General features: G+C 47.0%; 1 protein-coding gene across 1 annotated transcript in view; it reads right to left on the reverse strand.

Annotated features, from left to right (window-relative positions):
• The window catches only part of LOC115311774, an 86862-nt gene extending 69141 nt beyond the window's left edge, over positions 1-17721 (reverse strand). The window contains exon 1 of the mRNA XM_040212126.3: positions 17639-17721. Within this exon, the coding sequence (XP_040068060.1) occupies positions 17639-17721 (83 nt within the window). The remainder of the gene's footprint in view (positions 1-17638) is intronic.
• Positions 17722-26562: the final 8841 nt, after the last annotated feature.

Below are 26562 nucleotides of genomic sequence, written 5' to 3' on the forward strand. Positions count from 1 at the left end.
GCACCAACTCGTCCCCACCCTTGTCATGCCGACCCAAATCTAGACCCATGTCTAGAGCGGGAACAAACCGTCCCTTCCCGCCAAAAATTCAAACAGAGCCTACTTTGCGAAACTAACGTTAACTGCTGCTGTTCAAACCTAATACTGCTACCGCATAGTCACTTCCAATCAACTCTCAAAAAAAGAGAGAGAAAAGAAGAAAAACTGGCACTTAGCTTCGGATGCTCGAGGAGAACCAGGAAACACGTCCGCTCACCGCAACTCAGTACGAGGAGACAGCGAGCGCCACCGCACGGGAGAGAGAGGTACCTTAAAAACGACGAAAACAAGCACCGACACCTTGGTTCTTTATATTTGCTGTAGTTACGGAACAAATCGACTTACACGAATAATTTGAATATTATTCGATTCCGTAACAAATTTAGAAGACACTAAGCGCAATACCTCTTATGTTTGAATTTATATAATTTTGTAAATTCGCTCCGAACGCAAGAGTGCCGAATTAGCCAATTTCGACCATTTTCATGATTTTTTAAAGAATATAATTAAATTTATGATGAAACATTTGTTGCGCTTAGTGTCTCGATGATGACTCAATGTCTTTAAAGCCGAAATTTTCAAGAAGATCCGCGCAGCCTTTATTATGTGAGAAGTTTTTTAATTTGGTGAAAAACCTCATGTATTCTCTATGGGGCTCTGAGGTGCGCCCCCTCTTAAGTTGTGTGTTAAGAGGGAGCCAGCAAAACATCTCGTCGCTAATAGACGGGAGAGGTATGACGATCACGCGCTACGCCCAGCGAGTGAGAGTGACCTAGAAGACTTGCACGTTTCACCTTCGAACGTCATCAGAAGTATAGACGCACGCTGCTCCTCTTAGTTAGCCTCAGCATCGCTGCCAGCGCGTCTTGCAGCTCCTCACAACGAGCGCCAGTCAGTACGCGGCGACGCCAAGACGAACGCGTCTGCCACAATTGACAGCTTGTCTGTTCGAGCTTGAGCGTGGTTGCCGTTTGACGTTGCCAATTTGATTGAAGGAGTAGCTTGGCACGCGACGTAAGAAGCAGGAATGTCCTGGTTTCACGCAGCCGCACCGCACTCCAACGCGCTCAAAAGCACTCAAACGCAACTGCATGCGCCTAGGGGTCTTCAAAGGCTCGGGTCCCCGTTCCACCGTTCCAGCCAGCGTTCGCGTACGTTCCAACGAGCACCCCGCAGCGTTTGAAGTTCCGCAATGGCAGCACCTTTCGCACAGCTTTCGCACCTAGCGCTGCTGTCGTCTTTTCGTGCACAGTGCACGCGGCGGGCAGGAAACGGGAAGCCGCTCTCGCACCCGCGATCGCATACACCTCCCCCTTGTGTCCCACCTTTCCCTGGCCCACCGTGCCCTGGCCAAACCAACGAAACGAAACCGCCGAGAAAGTACACTCCTCGAGACAAGACGACCGTCGTCTGACCGCAGAAACCCGCTGGTTTCCCCACAGCTTTGACCGAAAGCGTGGCTGTGGTCAGCTTTTCTTCGCTTCCCGCGATTGGCCAATCGATCACTCTATGACGTCTTAGTGGGCTTAATTTTGAGTGATTAGACGGGGACGTGCTCGCAACCCTCAGCTCTCAGCCATCGATCACGGGAGGAGAAGGGCTTGGAGAAGGGGGTAAATAAATGAATGAGTGAGAAAGCGTTTCTTTTTTTTAACGAATGGATACATCAGATTTTTTCGGTAGAGTCACACGATAGACCTATTACCAAGTGCACCCAAGCATCGGAGAGAGTCCTGGGAATGTAAGTCTACGCGCCGCACGCGCTCGCCTTTGTCGTATAAAAGGTTCGAAGTAAATAACCAAAATATTGCGTTGACGAACGGGCGTGCAAGATGACATTTGTTGCAGGCTTTTGCTACAGAAAAGTTACTACCGCAGACACCAGCACGTAGTGCAGCGCGTGTAACTACACTCGTAGCATGCTCCTTGGTACTTTGGTAATTTAGCAGAAGGTCTATCGAAGCGAGTTATTGACGCTTTGCAGCAACTCTGAATGGGCGCCGCTATAACCGACCTCCACTTTTTCTTTCCTCTTATTGCGTTTACTTCACTTTATCATTACCATAGCAGGCCAGGTTATTGCCATTTTATATTTTATTGTCTCCTTCTCCTCAGCATTGGCCTTTGTGGAGTCACGTCAATGCCTATTTCAGTGGCTCGGCATCTCGGTAAGACGAGAAAAGGTCAGCAATGACGATTGTAATCGGGCGCGTGCGTAAAGCGTCCATACACCATTCACACTGGCAGCACAAAGGTACCTATAACATAGGTCCCGCTGCAATCAGCAAATCAAACTGCGCACTTCGGTCGCCAGCACATGCCAGGCGCGGAGAATCACGAAGTGATTCGCTGCAGGTAATAAAGTTTCTTTAGCTAAAGGTGTAACGTTATGATCGCGTGAAAGGTGTTAAGGGTGCCCAGGCGATTTGTTTAAGCTACCCCAACTAACTATAATTTTTTTTAATCCCCGACGTTTACCCTTTGCGGTATGCTGTTTCTGTGAAATCGGCAAATTGAAAGGTTGCAAGAACCAACATTCCAATGTACCCGAACATTTCAGTGCCGTGACGTCAGCGGCAGGCAGACTTGCCAGTCGAGCAAGCACTCTAGAAAATAGGCAATGCCGTACACCTGTTCCGTTCTGGTGCGCGGGTGTTGAAGCGAGCTTCCAACGCATTAATTTGATAACATGAAAATGTTAGCAATCGGCGGGGAACAATTTCTTCATTTCGTTCTTGCCAGAGAGGCTTTCAGTTTGAAAAACGCGGTAATGTCCAAAATCATAAATTTAACAACTTGGCAAAAACATATTTTGACCTAATATTTGGGATACTATTAAAGCGATGTGGCGTTTGTATGTTTAGCAAATTTTCAGGCAAATCAGGGACCATGAAGAAGTCGCCGGAGTACCCCTTTAAATGCTTTTATCGACGGAAATAAGAGTTATGCCACACTGACCCTGCAGCTTTGACGGTGTTGATTTAAAGGGATACTGAACCGAAATTCGGATTTTGTAAAATAAGGCCGCAGAAGTGTTGAACGGGACGCTACAAACTACGAAACATCGCTCATACATCGATATCTCAAAAGGATGGCCGTACTTTTGGAAAAGAAGGGTACGTTCAAGGGGGCGAGGCCTATGACGTCATTGTCCTTCTGGAAAATATGAGAATGAGGGGAAGCGATCTTGCTTCTCTCCTCCTCGCTTTGGTTCACCAGCTCGACAGGACGTAGAGGAGGAGAGGGAATGAGAATCGTGACGTGCTTGTCTCGTCGGTCCCGTCGGCCGTGTTCATTGGCGCACTTCTTTTCCAAAAATACGGGGATCCGTTAGAGATATCACTGTAGAGCGATGTTGTTGGGTTTTGCAGTGTCCCGCCTATCCGTACAACCTTGCTTTGTGAGCTCGAAATTTCGGTTCAGTATCCCTTAAGGACGCGATAACTTCAAACGTGCACCACGTTTTTTTTTTTTTTTTTTTTTTTTTTTTTTTTGTAGACATTATTGAACGTGTTACTTGCAATTGATGATAAGCAGTCCGAATCCAGTTTTGGGTAAAGTAGAGTGAACGATATCGGGTGGGGGAATGTTCATGAATTTACAGAAGCGTGCTGGTGTTAGTCTGGCCCAAGTATACTCGCATGAACCACCACTGATCCGAAAGCTTCTTGGTCGCGGCGAAATTGCGCGGATAAAAGAGGATTATTTCTTTCAGCCTTGTCTTCGGACGTAATTGTGGCATCAAAACCAACCGCCTGACGACAAGAGCACGGCTCATAGATCGAACACGAGAACTTCGATTCGTAACAGTCAATGCCTCCAAGGATAATCGTGTGCTCGTGCACAACCACTGCGGAATAGCGGTGATGAGAATAGACGAACTCTATCAATGACAGGAGCTCAGCACGCGTTTTCTAATTTGCCAACGCGAGCGCGTGGTTATAATTAGCGTTGGTGGCGTAAAATAGGCTGATAATTACTGCTGACTGGGCGAGTTGGTAGTTCATGTTGAATAATGTAACAGCGCCGAGTGAGTGTTTTTTTTTTTCGTGTGTCTGTGTTTGCGAGTATTTCTCTTGTTGCGCGCTGTTACGTTATTCCCCATAAAATAGGCACCAGGCCAAGTGGCCACTTGTTCTGGCTCCAAGTTGAGGGGGATGTACGAGTGTCATTGCTTAGAAAGAAAAACTAAGGCAAGTTTATTCGCTTATAAACGTTAGGGAGTGATTCTGAGTAGTATTCAACAAAGGTACGAAAATTGATTCATGGCCATTTTTTTTACTGGTATGCATTGTCTTAGGCGTAATCGGTGGTGCGTACGCTATTTGCGGAAATGGCGGCGAATAGTGGATAAAGTCATGTGGCCACAGGGCAATTCTTGTACCCTCGCTGAAGAACTATTTTACAGAATCCACTTATAACACACTTATTTGCATCCGTCTTACAGCCGCCATTACTTTGCTCATTGAAAGGACCAGATGACGTCTCGAGAGACGATAGCGAGTTTTCACATGGCGATACGCTAGTTATGCCATTTACGATATACGCCATTAGAACAATATGACGCATCGCTCCAAAGCGAGTGATGCGTCGTCTGCTCGCGTGTCTGCTGAAAGTAGAATATCAACTCCTTATTGCTTTAGAGTGGACGAATCATCATTTTGTGATAGAAATTTAAAAAAAAAAAATTGGAAAATGTGCTTTGAGGTTGGGAGTTGTACTTCCTTCGGGAAGTAAAAAAAGAAAAAAACTACTTTAAGTAAAATTCAGGTACAAACTCAGAGATTATACTTCAAGTAAAGTACACGTTTTCTAATCTTACTTGAAGTAGCACTTCACGTATAATGTACTTAAAGAACCCCAGCACTGCCCAAATCACAGTACGTGACTTTAGGGTGAGGCAAACCATTAGCACCAAGAAGATAAAGTCTGCGCGTGACATTCATGTTAACGGTTCCTTGACCCGTAAAAAACAGCGCAAAAAAAAAGGAAAAAAAGAAACACAACGGACCAGTAGAGGGGGTGCTGACTTACAACTGAAGTTTAATAGGGAAAAATAAGGAAGGTTGTGAAACACCCGAGCAATCCGAACAACCGATGTAGGGAAGAAGGCACCTGTGTCAGCGCGCCCTCTGTGGCCCTGCATCAGAAGGAAATACATAGAATCTCGGCTAGTGGGAGCGTGGTGTGTGTTGACGTGGGTGTTAGTGGATTCTTCGGATGTTTCGCGGCCTTTGTGTTTTTCCTATTAAAATTCAGTTGTAAGTCAGCCCCTTGTCTGTCCTTAGTTTTTTTTTTTTTTTTTGATAATCGACTTGTCCCAAACGACAAAGACGCGTCCGTCGTGGCCTCCCCGCGTGCTAACGTCGCAGACGTTGTGAGATGCTGCAACACGCGCTGTCGACAGTGCTGACGCAAGGTAGAAGACGCTGCATGGATCCTCTGCTGATGACGTTTTGGGTTTAAGGGAAGGGGGGCGGAGGGGGTGAACAAGCCTTATCTTCTAAGAGATACTGTTATTGGGCGAATTCTGGTCATGACACCACAAACAGAAACCAAAAGAGGTCGCCACCGAAACATCTCCACGCTAAGCATCGGTGACAGGTTAAGAATGCAATAGAAGCTAACGTTACTAGATCAAGGTCAGTTTTCAAGCTTCCTATATAGTGCCTAACGAATGGCTCAATTTTCATTGCACGTCCGCTTATAGTGGCATTTTCTACGCTATCAAAAAGGACTCTGTATCACATGTCCAGCTCATATGGACAGTATCGGCGGAACCGGTGGAACGTTGGGTGCATATTGCCTGCGGTAAAAAATAAATCTTTTTTTTTTTTTTGGTGGGGGGGGGGGGGGGGGGGGTGAACATTAAGTTTGCGGAAAAGTTTATGGAAAACGAACGTCGTTCGAAAACGGTGCTTCGATGCCAGCGATACCGCTGGTGGCGCTAGTATCTCTATCCGCCATATCCGCCCGTACCTGCTCGCGTGCGGACGACAGAGAAGAACCGAGATATATCTAAGAACGTTGGTAGAAGCTCCCCCGCCAAGCACGCGCTCGCGGACTTTCATTGCGCTTTCGTTAACGAGCCGCCGAGGTGTTATCGATGGGGGAGAGCTCGCGTTGAGGGCATTTTTCATCCGCACCGCTATTTGCTTGCAAGGGCCGCACGGGAGAAGCGTCTCGTGCGTTAACCCATTTGCCGCTTACCCGTAAGACAGACGCAAACGCATCAAGGTGCTTTATCCTTACAAACAGGCACCAGCTAATGGCGGCGCACCTTGAGAAGGAGGCCTCATTTGTTGTCTTCTGTTGTCGGCATCGACGTCGAGAAAACGGAGATGGACGAAAAGGCCGCGCTCGCAAACGACTTCGAGCTCCCGCTCAGTGACCCGGAGCCGACGGAACAGGAGGTGCTGCTTGCTATAAGGACGCGCCGATTCCGGGATGCCGCGTTTACGAGGGCGCCCCGAATTCCGACCGCGGTTCTGCGCTAGCCAGCTCAGAGCCGTCTGTGGCTGCGAACCAGGAAAGACTCCCGGGACTGCCTCTTCTTCGGCGCTTTGTCGAGCTGGGGTCAGATTGCTCGTACATCATGCAAAGGCAAGGGCAATGAAGGAATTATCTGGGAACAGGCCCCAACCATTTTTGAAGCATGTTTTAATTCATACATTTGTATAATTTCTAAAAGCAGTTGCTCTATGATGACCAATCTAAGATGACTGTCATACAGGGAAGAGACAGGCCCGGTCAGCCAATATGTGCAGACTCTTTTGTATTGGCAGTGTGACCAGTCTTTCATAGCTCCAAGACGCAGCAGTGACGGACGCGAAGACCAACACGGGAATCGCTTTTGATTATATACTAATTTATTTTGAGTTTATAAAACATTACAGACAAAAAATATACACCTTTCATTTTTTTTTAATTCTTGTAGTTATGTTGTTTTCATGTTTTGAGATCCTGACGTTAGTCAGTCCCATATGGACGTCTGGTGTTTCTGCTGTACATAATGAAAAATACACAGCGCAAAAGGGCATAAAGGGAAGAGACACACCGGATAGATTATGTACAACCAAAACAAACTAGCCCAACTTTCTATTTTATTACAGTTTCTGCTCTAGATGAGCAATTTAGCAACTGCGGTACGAGTGCTAGTTTGAGGACTTGAAGGTGCATCAGACAGTATATAGCTACCCACAACCGTACGCCTGTACGATGGTCATCCTGATCGAAACGGGCAGAAATTGGGATTGAGCCCGGGGTCCCTGGGTTCTGCAGCACGATCATTTGCTCAACGTACGTGGTGCGTTAATTGCATCAACACGCTCGGTCGCTCATTTCCCACCAATCGTTGCTATTTAACATTAGAGCAAGATTTTTTGCCTGCTCACACGTACAAAAAAAAAAAAAAAAAGGAAGAAAAGAAAACGAAAATGAAAGAGCGTTTTCGACTTTGACCAATCGCCTGACAAGTCAAAGATGACGTCACCTTGTAAATCACGCGAAACTTGTTTTGCAGCGGTTTCGGCACCTAAGCGGCCGCGCGTAACGTTGATGTCTAAGGGATTTGTAGAACAGGCAAGCTTTATTTCAAGTTAGAACTAGGTCATCATTTTTTTTGGAGGGCGGCCAACGCTTGTATAAGTCGTGGATTAGTTCTTCAAAATTGTCATTATTGCCCCTCTAAGTAACCTACGAGGATTTCATAAAAAGGATAATCTAACCTGAGCAATTTCGGTGTTTTCACCTTCGGAAAAGTAATTTAATGACAATTACTTTATTCGCCAAAGGTAGTTATCAAAAATTCAATTTGGCGTGCCCATAAGATAGTTCGTTACTATTCATATTACTTCAGTGACTCCACAGAACTGACCTCCAACAAGCGCGATAAATTAAAAAAAAAAAATAGTTGTAAGTTTAGTTGAAAGCTTGCTGTTACTTATGCTATGCGCTTATAAATTCCCGTCCCTCTACTTTGCCTCGGAAATATTGAACATGCAATCACTGCAATGATGAGAGGAGCGTCGGAGATTGACGAAACTGCAAACATGTTTCAGTCCTAAGAGTTGAAGTCTGCGCAATGACACTGGGCTTGTCGTTTCACGTGTTCACGTCATGCACATTTTGAGATCGTAGAAAACATCGAACCAGGTACCACGTCGATCCCCGTGTCCACCGTCAACGAAAACGAGAAACGAAGCTTCAAGGACGTACTGTGCAGCAGCTCTAGAACGTCGGCTCCTCAGGTGCAAATGCGGCCTTCACCAAAGCCTGCACAGGAACTCCCAGACACCGCACCGAAAACCGCAGATTCCCGTCCTCCTCAAATCTTCTCCGGCTCCTCTTCGTTCTCTAACATCGTTCGCCAGGTATTCATTGCAGTACAAGAATTTTTACCATTCATAAAGTACTCATGGGCAGACAAGTTACTGCATTTAATTGGACTGATAGAACCTTTAATCGAAAGCTTCCTGCGATGAAGGTCCTTATCATGCTTAGCATTATCTATATGGCAGTCTGTCCCTCTATTTTACAATGGAACGCCCGCAGCATCGCCTCTAAACTACCTGAGTTGCAATATGCCAGTGCCTATACTTGCAATCTCGGAAGGCCGGCTCCCACCTGGATCTCGAATTCAGCCATATGTTCATTATGGAAGTGCCATATCTGACCCGAACAGCCTGTCGCGAGCATCGGTTTTTGTTCACTCCACCATTCAACAAGCTGCAGAAGATGTGTCACATCTGTGTACCGAAACAGCAGAGTTCGCGGCTTGCACTGTCATATTTGGTTCTTTTAGGATGACTATTGTATCCGTGTATATATCTCCTGCGGGTCGCTTCGATGCGAAGAGCATTCAAATTTTACGTCGACAGTTTCCCGGTTCTCTGCTTTTATGTGGAGACTTTAACGCGCATCACCCTCTGTGGGGTAGTGAACGCACGACGCCGCGGGGCACATCCCTTGCAGACGCCATTGAATCTACAAACTTGGTGCTCTTAAATGATGGCTCTCCAACATTTTTCGGCCATCGCGGGAAGCCTAGCGTCCTCGACCTTAGTTTCGCCTCGCCCGATCTTGACGTATATTGGTCGCTGGACGTGGACACGCGCGGAAGCGATCATCTCCCAATTTTGATGAGTATACCCAGGGTGGGCCGCTTGCCGCGTCGTCTGTACCATGTAACCAATTGGGACCTGTTCCGGAAAAGTCTTCTGTCTCTCGATCCGTCACAGGATATCCTAAAAGCCCTTCCAAGCTGCCTCGTCCAATCTACAACAAAAATCACACTCAGAGTATCGCAACCTAGCCCGGACTTGAAATTTCTTCGTCTTCGGGCAGCTCGCCGTCGTGCCCAGCGCCGTGCGCTCCGCTCTGGCAAGATCGCCGATTGGGTGGAGTGTCGCCGTATAACGTCAGCCTTACGCCGGCACACTCGAGTACTTCGTCGCAGACAATTTCGCCATTTCTGCTCGTCGCTGACCCCATGTACACCGAAGCCGAATATCTATAAAGTGCTCAGAGGTATGAAAGGATCTCCGACACCTCGAGACGTATTCGTTGCTCTTAGTTTAAAAACTGGCTTGGCGTTATGTCAACTTGCCGATGAATTTGCGATACGCTTTGTCGTTGCTCCACGCTCTATAAGGTCATCGCGGCCCCTATCGCTGACTGGCCCATCGCGAAGTCCGCAGAATCTGGACCACCCCCTCACCATGTCAGAACTGGAAGCTGCTCTTACGAAGATGCAAGCGTCACAGCGCTCCCGGGCCTGATCACATAACATATCAAGCATTACGAAATCTCAGCTATCAGTCACGCAGCTCCTTACTCGAACGTCTAAATTCAGTTTGGTCTTCGGGTGTGATCCCTCAAGAATGGAAACACGCATTAATAACACCCCTTTTAAAACGCGGCAAGCCCTCCTCGGAGTTGTCATCCTATCGCCCGATATCTTTGACATCATGCGTTGGCAAGTTTTTAGAGCGCCTGGTCCTTACACGCCTTCAGTGGTTCCTCGACGATACTGAAGCTCTTCCCCCTGAGCTCGCAGGATTCAGAAGCGAACGTTGTACCGCTGACTGCATTGCGACTCTCACGTCAGCATTGGAAGACGCCCGTTCCCAGGGACATACAGGCTTGGCAGTATTTTTAGACGTGGAACGCGCATTTGACTCTGTTCCCCATGATGTTGTTCTTGCGTGCTTGAGACATCTTGGCGTAACGGGAAGGATGTTAAGATATTTCGAAGACTTCCTGAACGGCAGGACTATCAGTGTCCGCCTGGGAACGTTTCAAGGTGCTCTTCGCCCACTGCTGCGGGGACTACCTCAAGGTAGCTGTCTAAGCCCGACACTCTTCAACATCGTAATGGCAACGCTACCACTGTGCATGGACTCATCACCTGATCCTAGTGGTATGATAATTTATGCTGACGACATTTGTCCATTCCGATCGCCATATACTTCGCCCTTTTATGCAAACCTGCCTTAAACGAGTTGTAAACATGCTGAAAGACCTCGGCCTCTCCATCTCGGCAGAAAAGACGGCTGTGCTCGCATGTTCCCGCCGTCCTCTTCGCCACGGGTTTCCACGTTTAACTTTATTTGGGATCCGATTGCCACCTGTGCGAAACTACCGTTATCTGGGCGTTGATCTCGACTCGCGGCTCTGCTTTCGTCGCCACGTAACTACTCTTGTACGGCAAAGCACGATGACAACCTCTCTTATTCGTAGGCTTCGTGGCCTTGATTGGGGACCAACTCCTCGAGCCCTAACTAACGTGCATCGAGCGCTGAACCTGTCTCGGATTCTTTATGTCGCGCCGTACTTGCCCCCTACTCGCTCTCTGTGGGATCAGCTGGAACGACGTCATCGCGCTGGACTAAGGATGGCCCTAGGACTCCCCTCTTACTCTCTAATAGAGGCAACGTGGATTGAGGCCCAGGAAATGCCAGTATCTTTGCACGCTAAGGAACGGGCTCTTCGCCATCTGGTTCGACTCGCCCAGTCGAGCAGCGGTGGTTCTCTTTACGAGGATATCCAACGGCGGCATTGTTTTCATTATGGCAGACACTGCAACACTTTGATAGAAGCGCTCGGATCTACACCAGCTGTTCAGCGTTCTCCAGCCGATTCACCGTGGAGTGAGCATCCATTCACCGTATATGATGACATCCCTGGCTTTCATGGAAAATCACAGCATTCCTCGCTGGTCAGCCGCGCCTTGACGGAAGACGTCCTGGCGTCCCGCCACGCTTCATTTAAGATCATATTCCCTGATGGCTCTGTTAAGGGCCGCCCACACTAGCGAGAAAACGCGCGCGGCGCGCCGATAAATCGGTTGAGCGGGAAGATAAAGGGCGTGTCTCTGCACGCGCTCGTGGCGCTGACTGTGCTACGGGGACTTTTTGTTACTTCCCGCGATCGGTTTTTATACCCAAAACTGGTAAACCTCTCAACGTCGATAATTTGAGACCCATTTCGCTGACGTCCTGCGTCGGCAAGGTGATGGAGCACGTAGTGCTCAATCGTCTTCGGGACTACATGGAGGATCAGGGCTTGTTCCCTGACTCCATGTTTGGCTTCCGTCAACACCTCTCGACGCAAGACATCCTTCTCCAACTCCAGTCGGAGATAATCGAGCCGCGCCGAAACAAAAGGGTTGTGGTGGGGCTTGACTTGCACAGAGCCTTTGACAACATACGGCACACGGCAGTCCTATCCAACATAAATAATTTGGGGCTGGGCCAACGCTTTTTCGCGTACGTGCAGTCGTTCCTCGAAAACCGTACGATAGAAATTTCATTCGCGGGATACACGTCAGACCCCATACTCACAGGGGACAGAGGCACTCCGCAAGGAGCGGTCCTGTCCCCTATGCTATTCAACATAGCCATGCTGTACCTCCCGAGTATGCTGGCCACTATACCCAGACTTGGTCACTCTATTTACGCAGACGACATCACGCTGTGGACCAACAAGGGCAGTGACGCGGACATGGAGGAGACGCTTCAGACAGCCATAGACGTCACATATGAATATGTCGCGAATTTAGGGCTCGACATCTCTCCGCTTAAATCGGAACAGCTGATCAAGGACGAGAGCGCACGTCTCACTGACACAGAAGGCTCAGTACAGCGACTGGACCTGAGGGTAGGCGACCAACCCATACCGGGGGTCAGAACCATCAGAATACTGGGCTTACTCTTTCATTGCTTCAAACCAAACACGGACGTAATGCTAAAATTACACTCGATCACCCACCAGACTGTTAGACTCATCAGACGCATATCCAACAGGCGCGGAGGAGGAAAGGAAGCAGACATTGCGAGACTCATCAAGGCTTTCGTGGAGTCCCGCTTCCTATACTCCTTACCTTATCTACTATTAAGAAAGACCGACAGGAACAAATGCGATCTGCTTCTCCGGTCGGCGTACAAATCGGCACTGGGCCTGTCCCCCCAAACACCAACTGTCCGCCTCATGGCTTTAGGACTACACAACACAATAGACGAGCTGCTTGAGGCGCACCGCTCTGCTCAGATGCTACGCCTGGCGGGCACCAGAACCGGACGAGCTGTTCTCGAAAGGCTCGGCATAACCCCACCTCTAAATACCGCGTCTCTAATCGTGCCGATACCAACCGAAATTAGATCTCGGCTCAGGATCCCACCCTTAAGGCCCGTTCACACTCTTGCGACCGAGTACGACTGAGAGAGACGAGATCTCTTAAAACTTCTTAAATGTTTTTAGAATGAGGGAACACTCTGGCATTGTGGAGCCATCTATGCGGTGACCCTGGAACTGCATTTCACAAGAGCGAAGGTTTTGTGGGATTTCCGAGGTCAAATGTGCGTAATACCCACAGAAAGACTCGTTTATAACATTGACAAAAGTTTTTTGAGCCAAAAAAGAAATGATAATGCGCGAGAAATAAAAAAAAAATATTGCGGACCGCCGAGTTTACACTGCTTCCCAATAGATGGCGCCAGTGTGTTCTCTGGTTTAAGAAGTTTTAAGGAACCCAGGTTTAAGAGGTCGCAAGAGTGTGAACGGGCCTTTACCCAGGAACATGAACCCGACTTTCCATATTCAACGCCGCAAAGCCCGAGCGGAGGCCCTTCACAAGTTGTACGCGGGGCGTCCCGACGTATACTTCGTAGACGCGGCTAACTACAGCGAACACCGGGACCGCTATGCCCTGGCCGTGGTGGATGGGACGGGGCGCATTCTAGTGATGGCCTCAGTCAAGGAGGATTCTCCCACCAGAGCGGAGGAAGCTGCAATCGGCCTGGCCCTCAACCACGCGTCCGAGTCGTTACGCACCATAATCTGTGACTCCAAGACGGCCATTCTCGGCTTCAGCTCAGGTCGCGTCTCTCGATCGGCAACAAAGCTCCTAACATTGAAATCATCCATCATCCCTCCAGTCACACACCCAATCACATTAATCTGGTCTCCGGCTCATCAGGGGGTCGGTGGTAACGAGGCGGCCCACGCCGCGGCCCGAGATGCGACTCGGCGGGCCGGGACATGCGGGGCGGTCGGCGTGGCCATTCCGATCGCTAACGAGCCGAGAGATCTCCCATGGCATAAGGAACCGCTTCGTGGTTTTCATGACATTACACAACACTACAGATTACAGCGCCAGATATACCCGCCACCACATAAGTCACTCAACAGACGCCAACAAGTATTATGGCGACAACTTCAGAAGAATACTCTTCCTAACCCCGCGACACTCAGACACCACCTCCCGGATCTATACAAGGCCCGATGCACCAAGTGCTATGATCCAACAAAGGACGCCGACGAATACAACAAGGCCACGATCGAACATATATTTTGGTCCTGCCCGGCCGATCCCCCACCGTCTTCCCTCACAGGATATTTTACACAACCAGACACTCAGTGGACGACCCTGCTGCTCAGCTCCGACTGCGTTATTCAACTCGCTGCGGTCACAAGAGCCGAGCAAGTCGCCGTCCGGCCCAGTCCGTCCGGCCACTCTGCAGGGGAGGCACCACGCCGGCCGTAGGAGAAAGAACCCACGTTCTGGATCTTATGAAGCTTTTATAAAGTTTATTCTCTCTCTCTCTCTCCCGCGATCGGCATGCCACGCGCGTTTTCTCGCTAGTGTGGGCGGCCCTTGAATCTTATTAACGATTCCGCGTCTGCGGCATACCATATCCCATCAGAACACCATTCTTGGTCAGGACGGCTTGATCACGCTGTTTCCTCGACTACGGCCGAGCTTTGTGGAATTCACGCAGCTCTTGTTTATATCTTGAAAAGGCCACCAGAAAACTGGCTGCTCTCAACGGACTCCCAGTGTGCAGTGCGAAGCATTCGAAGTGGCCGAGGCGTTAATGCCAACATGACTCGTGAGATATTTAACTTGGGACGTCTACTTGTTTCCCGAGTGCAATGGATACCTTCACACGTCGGCCTTCTTGGCAATGAAAAGGCGGACCAACTGGCTTCCAACGCTCTATCCTACCTACTGCTACTTTACAGCTTCCTACCCAGACTGACTCAAAAATAGCAATCCAATCCTGGATACAGCATAGACATCCGGTTTCAAGAATTGCAGCGCATGACCCGCCTCCCCTGGCATGTACGCGGGGCTTAACACGCAAGTTTGCTTCCCTTCTTCACCGTCTTAGATCAGATTCCGCTTATACAAACGTTAATTTGTACCGGATCGGAAAAGCGGCCATCCCTAATTGCCAATAAGCTGACCAACAAGAGACAATTGAACACATATTTTTTAAGTGCGAACACTACGCATCCGAACGAATTGAATTCTTGAACTGCCTGAGAGGTCTGGACATTCCTTTCACGCTCGAAGCTACATTATTTCCGAAGGGACCAACTTCCACGTGCATACGGCTGAGAAAATTTGTGTTTTGTTTTTTGGGCGCGTGCGAACTACTCTCAAGACTGTGACTGTGACGTGTAAGAAACTTTAGAACGGTAGCCTATACTTCGTTTCGCCTTATCTGCGGGCGGGGCCGGGGCTGAGAGCGCGAGACCAGCGCTTTTAGCGCTTCTCCCCAGCTCGCGTGCTCGAGCAAAGCCTGAGCGCGCGGAGCTTTCGTGCTCGCGCTTCTAGCTTTGCCTTCGCTCGCACTTGGGGTGAAGCGAAGTATAGTTAGGTCGATATAAGTACTTTCATTATTTATTTTGTGCTTGCTGGTGCGCGCTATGGGGTTCTGTCGTGTACAGCATTGTTTAAACATATGTCACAGTTCGTCTTAATGGCTCTAATCATTTTTTTTTTATTATTTTCGCCCGCTTAACGTGTTTAGTCATTATTTTGCTAACGCTTCCCTCGTCATCCCCGGACCCCTTCATCACCATATTTTCCCTTCCCTTTCCCCGCATTCACCCTCATCAACCTACAATAACCCAGGCCCGTGAAACGTGCCCACCGTGAGTGAGGCAAATGTCACATCTGGCAAACAATACAACCAACCAACCAATTAACCAACCATCGTAGACTTTACTTTTAGGTCTAAAATTATTTGCGGTCTTGTCAATTATTGTGATCGACTTTACGAATGCTCTTCGGGAAGTTGGCGGACGAACATTTGTTTAGTTGTAAAAAAATGAATTAAAATTACCTTCAGTCTTACGTACGAACTATGATTTAAAAATTATACAAAAAAATAAATTAACTACTTAAATTAATTTGCTCTTATTTCTTTATTGACAATTTGTGTCCCAGCTGGTTGATACGGCTGGGAGTGCAGGAAGGATGTTTCTTCGAAATAAATGTACTCACCCAACGCTGGTGCCGTGTTTATGCCGAAAAGCTGAATCAAAATAATTTAGGACTCGCTGGAGGCAGCAAAATGCCCCCCCCCCCCTCCCCCCCCCCCCAAAAAAAAAGAAAAAAAAAAGTATATATATATAACAAAAAAAAAAAAAAAACTACATGAATTTAAGTTATGTCGCAGGGTGGGAAGAAAACGGGCGCGGCTAGATTGCACTGCCTGAATTGCATATAATAAAAAAAAGAAAGTCAGAATTGGAGACGGTGTAATTTTAAGCTCAAATGTCACGGCATAGAGTAATCTCGGTATGACACTCTGAGTCATAAATTGAAATTTACGGCGGCATCACGTTCCGGATTGCGACATCATCGGTAAAATATGGGTTATTATTGGGAGATGAGATACTCGAAAAGGGCGACGTTGCGTTTTCTACGAAGTGCAAGAAGAGAGAGGTGTCGGAACTAAGCCAGTAAAAATATCGGAATTCCACTCGGGTTTCTTTGCCCATCTCCCGGCGGGGCACTATCGGGTTGGGGCTCTCTCGAAAATGTATGGGCGAGTACGGTCTCTCGAGCTCCTGTCATGCTGTGCCATCTCACGGCGTTTGTCAGAAACAGAAGCGAATCTTCGACACACTCGCTCCGTGGCGACGCGGTGCCGTTCAAGCCTGACTCTCCTCTGCAGCGTTTTTTGCTATACCCTAAGGGACCCCTTTCTGTTCTCCATACTTACCACATTTCCTAATGTTTTGTGCGCTCAAATGCATTCGCGTCATCCTATTGGAGAATAAGTGAATCGAAGTCTTTGGTACCTGACAGTTATACAGCATGTACAAGTTAGCGCTTCGATCCCACTTTGGGCGGTCAGCAAAAATCGGTTCCTCAACGTATCGCGCTGAGAAGAAATAAAACAAAATATTCTGTTTCGCGCAATCTATAGTGTCATTTCCCGGGCGACGCAGACGGTGCTCGTTGACTTCAGTATTCTTTATTCAGTATTCAGCTGCACCAGAACCCTTTTAGATCAGGGCGGTCGTTTTCAAGAGAGCTTCGCAGGCGCTGCTAAAGAAATAGTAAAAGTAAACAAAAAAAGTGTCACACACACACACACGCACTTCACATCCGATGAGGGGAAGGGAGAGAGGAAGGGCTTGACCTCGGTCCAGTGTCCAGTCAGACCTTCCCTGTCTCTGTTCTGGCTGTTTTTAAAAGCCCTGCCGGCCCAGCTGACTGAACTCCCGCGAACGATTTTCCATCTTGTGAGGTGGTACTTCGCCGCCTCTCCCACTTCCGCTTCCTGCTATTGAGGCGGCTGCACTTGCTGGTCGTTTCCAAACAAGTACTCGGTATTTTAGGAAGTCCCAAGGACTTCATCAAGGTTTCTTTTTAACGTATCGCTGTGTTGCAAGAGCGGGCATCTGGAGAAGATGTGCTCTAAATCCTCGTCCTTGAGGCCACAAAGCCTGCATGTCGCACCTTCGCCGAAGAACTGCTGTCTCTTCTTCTCTGTCAGCAGGGCGCCAGTTCGCGCATGGAAGAGAAGGGCACTTACTCTGTCTCCCCGGGACTGGTGGTAGAGAGCCGGTGCGTTCTTGTGCTTCCGATATCTGGCGAGCGACTGCTTCCTGCTCATAGCCTCTTGCCAAAGATGCGTTCCTTTTGCCGGGATCTCTGATCTGGTCGCGCTGGCCTACTGTTTCTCACTAGAGTCGTTGTGTGTTCGCACTGAATTTTGAATCTATGGCCACAATTTTTCTGATACACCCCGTCCTGATTCCCCGATATCTAATATGCTGGTAGATTCGTTTGGCGTACCTTTCACTTGACTGGAACGCCAATCGCCCCAGGTAGTACATCGTGGATTTCTCCTCCCTGCCTTCATGGGTTGACCGCTCCATCTTTCCCATTATTGCTGCATTAGCAGTGCAGAAATTGACCCCCAGGAGCCACCTTCCAATTTCAGTTTGATGTCGGTCGAGAAGTTAGTTAATAAGTTGGCCCGATAACTCTCGCATCATTTGCATATGTGACGGCTGGAACTGCCATGGTTTTTCATAGGGTTCTCCCTACTGCATATTATTCTACAAATGTCTTGCTAGGTGCACCACACATTTTCCTTCAGTTTTTTTTTTTTATTTCGCTACCACAGCTTTTTTATGTTCGTCCAGATAGTCATGCGTGTTTTGAAATTCTCCTCGGTGTGTTTGTGGCAGCCCTCAATTTTTGCTGCCACCAGCGTTTTTACTCGGTCTCTCTGTTCCTCGTAGCATTACCACAGATGGTCAAAATGGCCTCTGTGAGTCTCCTCTCTTCTGGGCCGACCTGCGATGTCGGTTCCATTCCCTTATTTTTCCTATTTCTTCCTTTACTTCCTTATCGTACCATGGGCTTCTGTTTTCTCGATATCCTCCCGCTGCTTTTTCTCACCGTGTCATTAGCTGTATGTTTTACTTGGTTTATCTTCTCCATATATGGGAGCATCTGTGTTAAGTTATTGGAGACGCTGCAGACAGATGGCGTAAGCATCGAGGGCGCGCGGAGTACGCCGATTCGGGTTTCGATACCAGACGATCTAGCGAAAGTTTTTCGATGCATACGCCATCTGTCGGCAGTAGCTCCAAGTCAACAAGCATCATCTGCATAGATTACCCGAAACAGATTCTTCTCTTTTTTTTTCTTTAGCGAGGTAAGTTTAGCCGTAGATATTTTCCTTTTATGCGTGCACCACCTAGCCGCACCTCTGTAGTCAATTCCAGCGCGACACGTTGAGAAACCAATTCTCGCGGCCTGTACAAAGTGGGATTGAAGCGTTAGGGTGGGGTCAGACTGTTTTTACATGCTACAAAAGGTAGTCTGCAAACAGGGGTCACCTTAATATCTGTGGTTCGAATGCCGCGTGCCAAGTGCCCTCCTTGAACTCATTACCATGCGGCATTGGAAGCACGGATGTCACGGTGACCCGCGCTCGAATCTATATACTGACTGTCTTTTGTACGATATATGAGCAGTGTGACCCCGACTTTAGTGTACATGATGTAGAAAGAGAGGCCGTGGCAATTCCCCAGCATTTTCTTATCACTCCACTGTCAATGAGATTGCTGGATTAGCCTAGATTTGCCGAGCACCGAAGAATCAATCCCGAAGCAGAAAGTGTATACATAACAGGAAACGCCCCGCGTTTCTTGGCCTGGTTTCCGTGGAGCATAAAAATAACCTGAACCCGAATCGACGTACCACGAGTGCAGAAATAAACGGAGGTATATACTATAGTGCATGAATAGCTAAAGTATACATGTACGCCTGCCTGGAAGGCGTCTCGGACTGGTGTGTTTGGCGTACAGATCCGCCCAATGCGTCGAAAGTGGTGCCGAGGTAGCAACACATGACGTCAGGAAAGCCGGATTGTAATGTTGTCTAATGTCGCAAACCTGGCGTTAAAAGCAAAAATTATGAAAAAAAAACACGAGAGAACGCGAGCGCGACTGTCATCGCAGTGCCCCACCCACCTCCTGCCCTCCGAAGCACACGTGGATCTGTCGAGACTCGAGAAGCAGGAGAGAGTGCACACTTAAACGGAAGAGGCGCGAGAAGCCTTGTAGTTCCGACGACGGAGCCACAGGGTGCCCGGTTCCAGATTTGGAGCGCGAGGATCTGGCAGCGGAGAGCATTTCTCGGGGAACCTGGTTTTCAGCGCACAGCTTTTGCAGCGGCGAGGACCCGAAACATGGTTTTCAAACCCGACTAGAAAAAAAGCGGTAGCGCGAGGAACGCGAGGAGCACGAGCGGACATTTCACCACTCGGGAGGAGTGTGTTTCGGCGTCTCGCCGCAGCGGGGCGCCCGTTACATGACTCTCCTCATATCCGTTGTCTGCCGCGCTCTACCTTTTCAGTTTCGGCGGCCGCGTCTCGTGGCGATCCGCCAGGCTTTGTCATTATAGAGGAGGCCATGGTCCCACCCACCACCGCTGCCGTGACATCGCCAGGATCGCGGCCGGCGGCAGTGTGACACTTCTATGACGTCATTATACAATAATAAAAAAAACACTTTTTCTTTTTTTGATGCGGTAAACACATTAGTCGGAGACTCGAAGGTTCTTCGGAAATTTCTGTGTGACCGCGGGATATAAGATTAGAGCTGCGCAAACTTTTGTGTGCTGTGAGCGTAGAACTATACAGGGTGGCCCCTGCCTGACCGGGGATGTTGCACACGTTCCAAAAAAAAAAAAAAGGAACGAAAGCTTGTTTTTTGTTCCGCGTTCCTTTTGATTTTTGGAACGCGTCTTCGTTACAAGTTTCGTATGTAAAAAATTAACTCGTTCCCGTTGCAGTTACAAAATGGAACGAATCGTTACATATACGTTACATTGGTATTTTGCTGATTACCATATTTAATTAGATCGAGCAAAGTTTTATTTTTCTTAATTTCTTCTATTCAGGCGAGCCAAATGTACTGTTCTCTCACATTGCACGAGCGTTTTACAGCAACCTTACACGTTTCAATCTAACAAAATCTCTTGTTCCAACTTAACAAGAGTTGCTTCTCGGTGTTGCTGTCCACAAGACGAGCATGTCAAGAAGAGGGTACGGCTATTGGAAGGACAGTCTTGAAATCTACAAGTCCTTCGTGAATGTTGGATTCGCTGCTCAATTTCAAGGTAGGGGACGAGGGAAGAAGGAATGAAGGTTAATGTTTGAGTATCTTTTTAGTGACCAATGTTTGGGATACAAGGGTGCGTGCGATATCTGGTAACCTGTTTCTTTTTTTTTTTTGTAAGTGTAGGTGTTTTTGTGGAAGTTCAGTTATGGCTGTAGTTGGCCTTAAATTTCTGATTGTATGTGGGTTCGTGGAAGCATAGAAAGTAGCTGAGCATGAAACGTCCCCCCTTCTGTGTATTTTCCTTCTACAAAACGTTTTGGTTTTTCTACCACCGTCTCTGGCACTAAAAGAAGAATCAATGTCCGCTAGCTCTCCTGCACCCGACTGTTACCAAGCGAGGGCCACACAAAATGAACCCTAAGATAAGTAACCAAAAGTTAGCGAGACCCTGCGCTTCGTAAATATATTAATTTTGTACTCTTTTAATTTCCCCCTAGAAAATAAATTAAAAATTACCACAGGACAAAGAAAAGGAATTCCGTTCCTTTTTTCGTTCCAGTAAAATGGTAACGAGTTCCCGTTCCAGTTCCACCGATGCAAAAAGGAACGGCGGCGTTGCTTCGTTCCTCCTAAATAGAACGCGTTCCAGGAACGCCGTTCCTTGGAACGCATTTCCGTACAACACCGCTGAGCGGTCACTTGGGATAGTATAGGGCGAGTAAATGGAGGTGAATGTATTATTTTTATTATTTGAATATTTAACACTCGAATGAGGTTCGCCCTTTTGATCAATAAAACAACTCTATGCCTGGTTACCGCCAACTTAACTTAGGCTCAAGAACAGTATTTTTTTAAACGGTCTACAGCATTTTGGTTTGGGAAATGAAGCACCGCATAGAAAGCAGAAAGAAACGACTGTGGTAATAGGCAACTTGTATTCGAGCTGAATATTCCTTGACAAAAAGTAATACGCTACAAATATTTTCACTCTCGTACTTTTAGGAGGAAAAAGTGACTCGAAAAGTACATCTTAAATAAATCTGAATATACTATCAACGTACATTAAATGATGTACGACGCGTTCCTGTACGTGCAGGGCGCACAACTAGAAATACGCTAAATAATATATTCCAAGTGCATTTCAGATGTTTCCAGTATGCCCGATATGCGGCGAGCAAGTGTTCTAAAATGCGTCTTGGGCGCATCGGAATGCGAAGGGTGGCACGGCGATCAAAGTGCAATAGACAGAACTCGTAGATAACGTGGGATGACGATGCAGCAAAGCTCGCGCCACCATTGCTTGCAGTCGGGAGGGAAACAATCGGAAGAGGTGCGCAGGAAGGAGACCAACTTGCACGCCGTATACCGTCCAACTTTCTTTTGCTTTTTCACACGAGTGAAATCCTAAGTTTATTTCTAGTGTACTAGCGATGATATTGACCCTGTAGTGGGCGAGGGAAATGTAAGAACGACATGTGCACTTCGCCGTTGTGTCGACACTCGAGCGCCGGTCACGGCTGGCGGAACCGTGGCGCCCACAATTGTTTGTCCGGCGAAGCGTTGAACGCTTTCAGACATTCACGCCCGCTTGCCTAATCTCGGATTTCGACGCGCACGCCGTGTCCACGCACAGATATTCGGTTGCTGTCGGAACTCGACCGCTGCTTTGTTCTTCGCCACTGGCACAGCTTTCCGTAACATCCAAATTCCTACAAAAAAGGAAAAAAAAGAAGATAGATGCAGAGGAAAAAAAAAAGAATGAGGTGACGTAATCGAGCCATCCGCCAATGAGGACCCGCGCGGAGCGCCGCCACGGATGAAGGCGCGGAGTGACGTCACGAGTTGTCAGCCAATCGGGTCGATCGCGGCGAGCCGCGAGCGGAGAGTCGCGACTCCCGGAGCGCAAAGGATGCTCTGTGCGTCGGCGGACGCGGTAGCTCGGAACGGGACGCCGGCGGTCCGGAGCGCAACCCCGAGAAAACGTTGTGGGAAAAGTTGGAGCCCAGCGTGTGCGGTGTTTTCAGAGTGCGACTCGAAGTTCGGCTCGTTGGGTGGACTGCCTCTCGGATCTCCGTACGCTGCGTGAGCTTCGCTGAGTAAGTAATCTTTGTTGGGATTGGCTGGGGTGGGGGGAAAGGGGGCGGAAGGGGGGCGGGAAAGGAAGGTTTGCCTGCTCGCGAATCGGAACCGCTTATGAAGTTGTGACCCGACTTGGTTGTATATTTGTATTGATGGGGCTTGCATTGTGATTTTTAACTGAACTTTTGCTGGACGTCATATTTCGAACCTGTCTCTTGCTCCACGTGCTTTCGATTGCCGGCATTGGAACCCAATTGAAGTTAAACTTACATTGTCTAACATCCTGTTTTTTTTTGTTTTTTTTTTGTTTTTTTTGCCACATAACCTTTTTTTGTGATGTTTCTGAATTTTATTTGTCTTACTTTATCGTTATACAACTTTCGGTAAAAAAGAAGTACTAATCGAAACTTGATTTCTTTGTTCGTATCTGGTTTCGCGTTCCTACGTAACTCCTTAACTCGATTTTTCTCTCGAGCACTTTTATTTATTTTTCTTTTTAATTTTTCTGCGTGCGTTTTTTTCCTTTTCTCGCTGACGTATCTCGACCCAAGCTCCGCATCTTCTCCGAGCTTAAAAACAACGACAACTCGCATAGAAAGGACAAGTACTTGGGAGAAATGTACAGTACCTGAACTTATATTATTGTACCTTTTCTTCATTGCGGTGAAGCAGAACGACGAAACTTCTAACTCAAGCGAATTGAAAAGCAACATTTCCTCTAACTAAAGTTGTTCGCTTTTTTAGCGACTTTTTTGCACTCTCTTGTGCGCGTCGAGCTCACAAAAGCCGTTTTGCGGTTTCTCGTGGCGCCAGCGTATAATGGAAGAGCTACGCGATTTTGAATTGGTTTTATTACGCTTTCACTCTTTGGTTTTAAGTTTCTTTATTTTATTTCGTGTTCTTTTTTTTTTTACTTTGATTTATTCGACAGGTACTCACCCAAAATTGTATGGTGTGCTTAGAGGGAATCCTCAAGAAAGAGCATATTTTGGCGGAGCGCTGAAAATGCTAAAAGCTTGGCTCCTTTTTGAAGTTGGTGTCTTACTGATTTGATGTCCATTCCGGAAGCTTTTACCTTTCTGCTGAAATCTTGTTAAAAAGGGTGAGAGTCTTGGTAATACTCCAATCATGTCAATCTACACTCTAAAAAGAAAAAAAAAATCCGTTCTTTGAAGATTTTTTTGGCGCCCCAAGAACACTTTCAGTTCGTGAAGAACGGATTCGCCTCAAGAATTATCGCCCCCTGGCGCACGAGAAAGGAAACTGGGCGACGAAGAACTCTTTCGCATAAAGAAACGAGCTTAAAACAACCTGTTATAGGTTTTTCTCGAAGAACCCTTTTAGGGGGTTCTTAAAATAACTTTTTAGGGTGCAAAATATGGACAAGCCGAAGAACCGGGTAAGAGATATTTTAAGACCAGATTTGTTTTAGAGTGTATAGCGCACGGTTGTTGAGCGGATTTAAGTGTCTGTTTATAGACTTTCTTCTCTGGTTTTTGTTTTTTGCTCTTTTTGTATTCGTTCAGACTTATGTAAGTTTATATTATTAAATTATTTCGAAGTCTAATCTACAGCTATACATTTTTTTTTAATTATTATAAGGATGTGGACTTGGCGCCGACGCTGGAACGTTGAAATTAATGAGTGTTATTATTTTGTCGGAAGTGCGGCATGGCTTGTGGCGAGTAAACTGCGGCTCGGAGCACTCTGAGGCTGCAAAATCCAAAATCTCTAGGTTCCGTAGCGTTCAAAACTCGCCCGTGCCCATGTTGATCTAGATGAGCATCGTACCAGCATGCGGTCGTTTAATGACTATTGCGCGATGTGAGTGAAAGGTCCCAGGTTAGTGGACATACTGCACTGGTCAAGTCTGTCAACTGTAGCGTGAACCAGTGTAGCCAAAATATGGCGGACCGACCTGGCCCTGTGTCAGCACCTACTATTTCATTTGGTCTACTTTTGTGTGGCTTCGTCATGAAATGCGACTTTAAGCGTGTTCTGAGTCGTACAACTCTCATCGCCAAGTTCAGTAGGGACGTTGCTGACCAACGCTATGACGTACACTGAGCAACTACAAGATTATTGCTAACACAACATCGTTGCGTTTTTTTTTTCTTCGACAGAATACTGGCAGAAATAAAAGTTAACCGCCTATAGATTTGTGCCCCAAATAAGCCCTTTCCACCACCGAGTTTTAATGACAAACTATCGATTGTAAGAAAGAGAAATCCAGCGATACTTTGCTAGTGTTAACATGTCAAGCTAAGCATGTTCCTTATGTTCTATGAAGGTCCGATAGTTGAAGTACAAAAAAGGAACAGGACTCCCAGGCCCAGATGAACGTGTTGAGTGCTCACTGTATTTTCTTTTTGCTCGTTACAATATTATTTGTAAGATGTTAAATTGTGTAGGTGAAAACGATCTCCTGCTACCGACATATAGAGCCACAGAATCACTGGTCTGCAGTTTCTTTTATTTTTTTTCCAGTCTGTACAAACGTAGCGGCGCAGTCCTTGATGATAAAATGATCCAATTGTAAAATGAATTATATTTGTGGGGCAAATAACAGTTCTCGATTAGTTTGACTTCAGGAAATCTGAGAGTTGGCATGTCCCGCTGACCTGCCAACAAATTTGCCGATCCGCTAAAGATCTTGTGTAATCTTTTACTGTTCATATGAAATCGAATGTAGAACATACCAATATGTCGCCAAAATAATATATGGTATGATAGCTACCTGTTTAACAACTTTCTAATGATGTGACAACCTCGCTAAAGTCACCATGTACGGATGCTTTTTTCGAGGCATTATAACATTCTTTGATGATGCATTTGACCCCCACAGGCCATAATCTGCATCTTAAAGTCCCCGGGTCAGCAGCCGCTGACCAAAAATATTTCTTTACAGCTTTGGAACAATATTTCAGAACCTTATCAGCTGATTGGCCTCGCACTTCATAAACATCACGACGTCGAACTTGCTTTTATTTGTTCAGGTATCCGCACTCGCATGCAATATTATCTTAGGCTAGACAAAATAAAACCGAGCTGCGATACCAAGGATTACAACCTTTGTAGAGTTCCGCTTAAATTTCTCCCCTTCAAAGTTTATATATATATATAAAAAAAAAATCAAGTACAGGAATTTCCGTGTATATTCCGTAAAAGGAAATTTTGCTTGAAAAATAAAAGCTTTTTCTTTAGTTGGGACCTCGCGCATAGACACACTTGGCGCGTAAACCACACGGAAAACGTCCTATTCAATAGACACCTAGAGAAATGTTTGCTTTATTAGCTAACAAAGACGCCTATGTCATTCATAAATCTCGGCATGCTCTGTCAGCGCTCATATCGCTCAGTCTTTCTTCGCCCTTGTCAGTCGCGTTGTTTATATTATGAATATGTACAAACTAGCCCAGGCTATCCATCCTGTTAAAGCTCTGTCATTCAAATGCGTCTCTTCGTAATAAACTATATAAAAAAAAAATATCCTAGTATATTTCGCTCCTATAGATACTCCGCGAAAAATATAAAGCTTTAAACTCGTATATTTCGCATACTATGGTCTGGAATCTACGGTACGTTGGAACATGTGATTGACCCGGTCGGAATCTGCTAATTTTATCCACTTCAAGATTATTTGCTGTCTTGTATCTATTTTTTCTTGGTAACCTTTCTTGTACAGCTCAACGATGAAACGGTTGAAATATAGAATTAAGAAAGCGGCTCGATTGCGTACTAACCGAAAACTGTGGTGAAACATTCGATCATGCGCGCCTTTACAAAGTCCTTTTTAATGAAAAGGACGTTCTCCAAAAATATAGACTATACTCGGGGTCAAAGTTTCTTGGAAATTAAACGAAAACTATATAGGGTACTAGTAGCGACTACATCGAAATCGACAGCACCTATCGGCTAGAACAGAGAGCTGTGGCGGGCTTAAGCTGGAGCTCGTTGGTTCATACCGCAGGTAAGGCTAGCTGAACTAGGGTAAACATGCACACAAAGACCGTACACACCCGTGCCGCATGGGCATTTACAACGAATGGCGTTTGAGCGGAC

This window comes from Ixodes scapularis, unplaced genomic scaffold, assembly GCF_016920785.2.
Source record: "Ixodes scapularis isolate PalLabHiFi unplaced genomic scaffold, ASM1692078v2 PGA_scaffold3__209_contigs__length_174095766, whole genome shotgun sequence".
NCBI lineage: Eukaryota > Metazoa > Arthropoda > Arachnida > Ixodida > Ixodidae > Ixodes > Ixodes scapularis.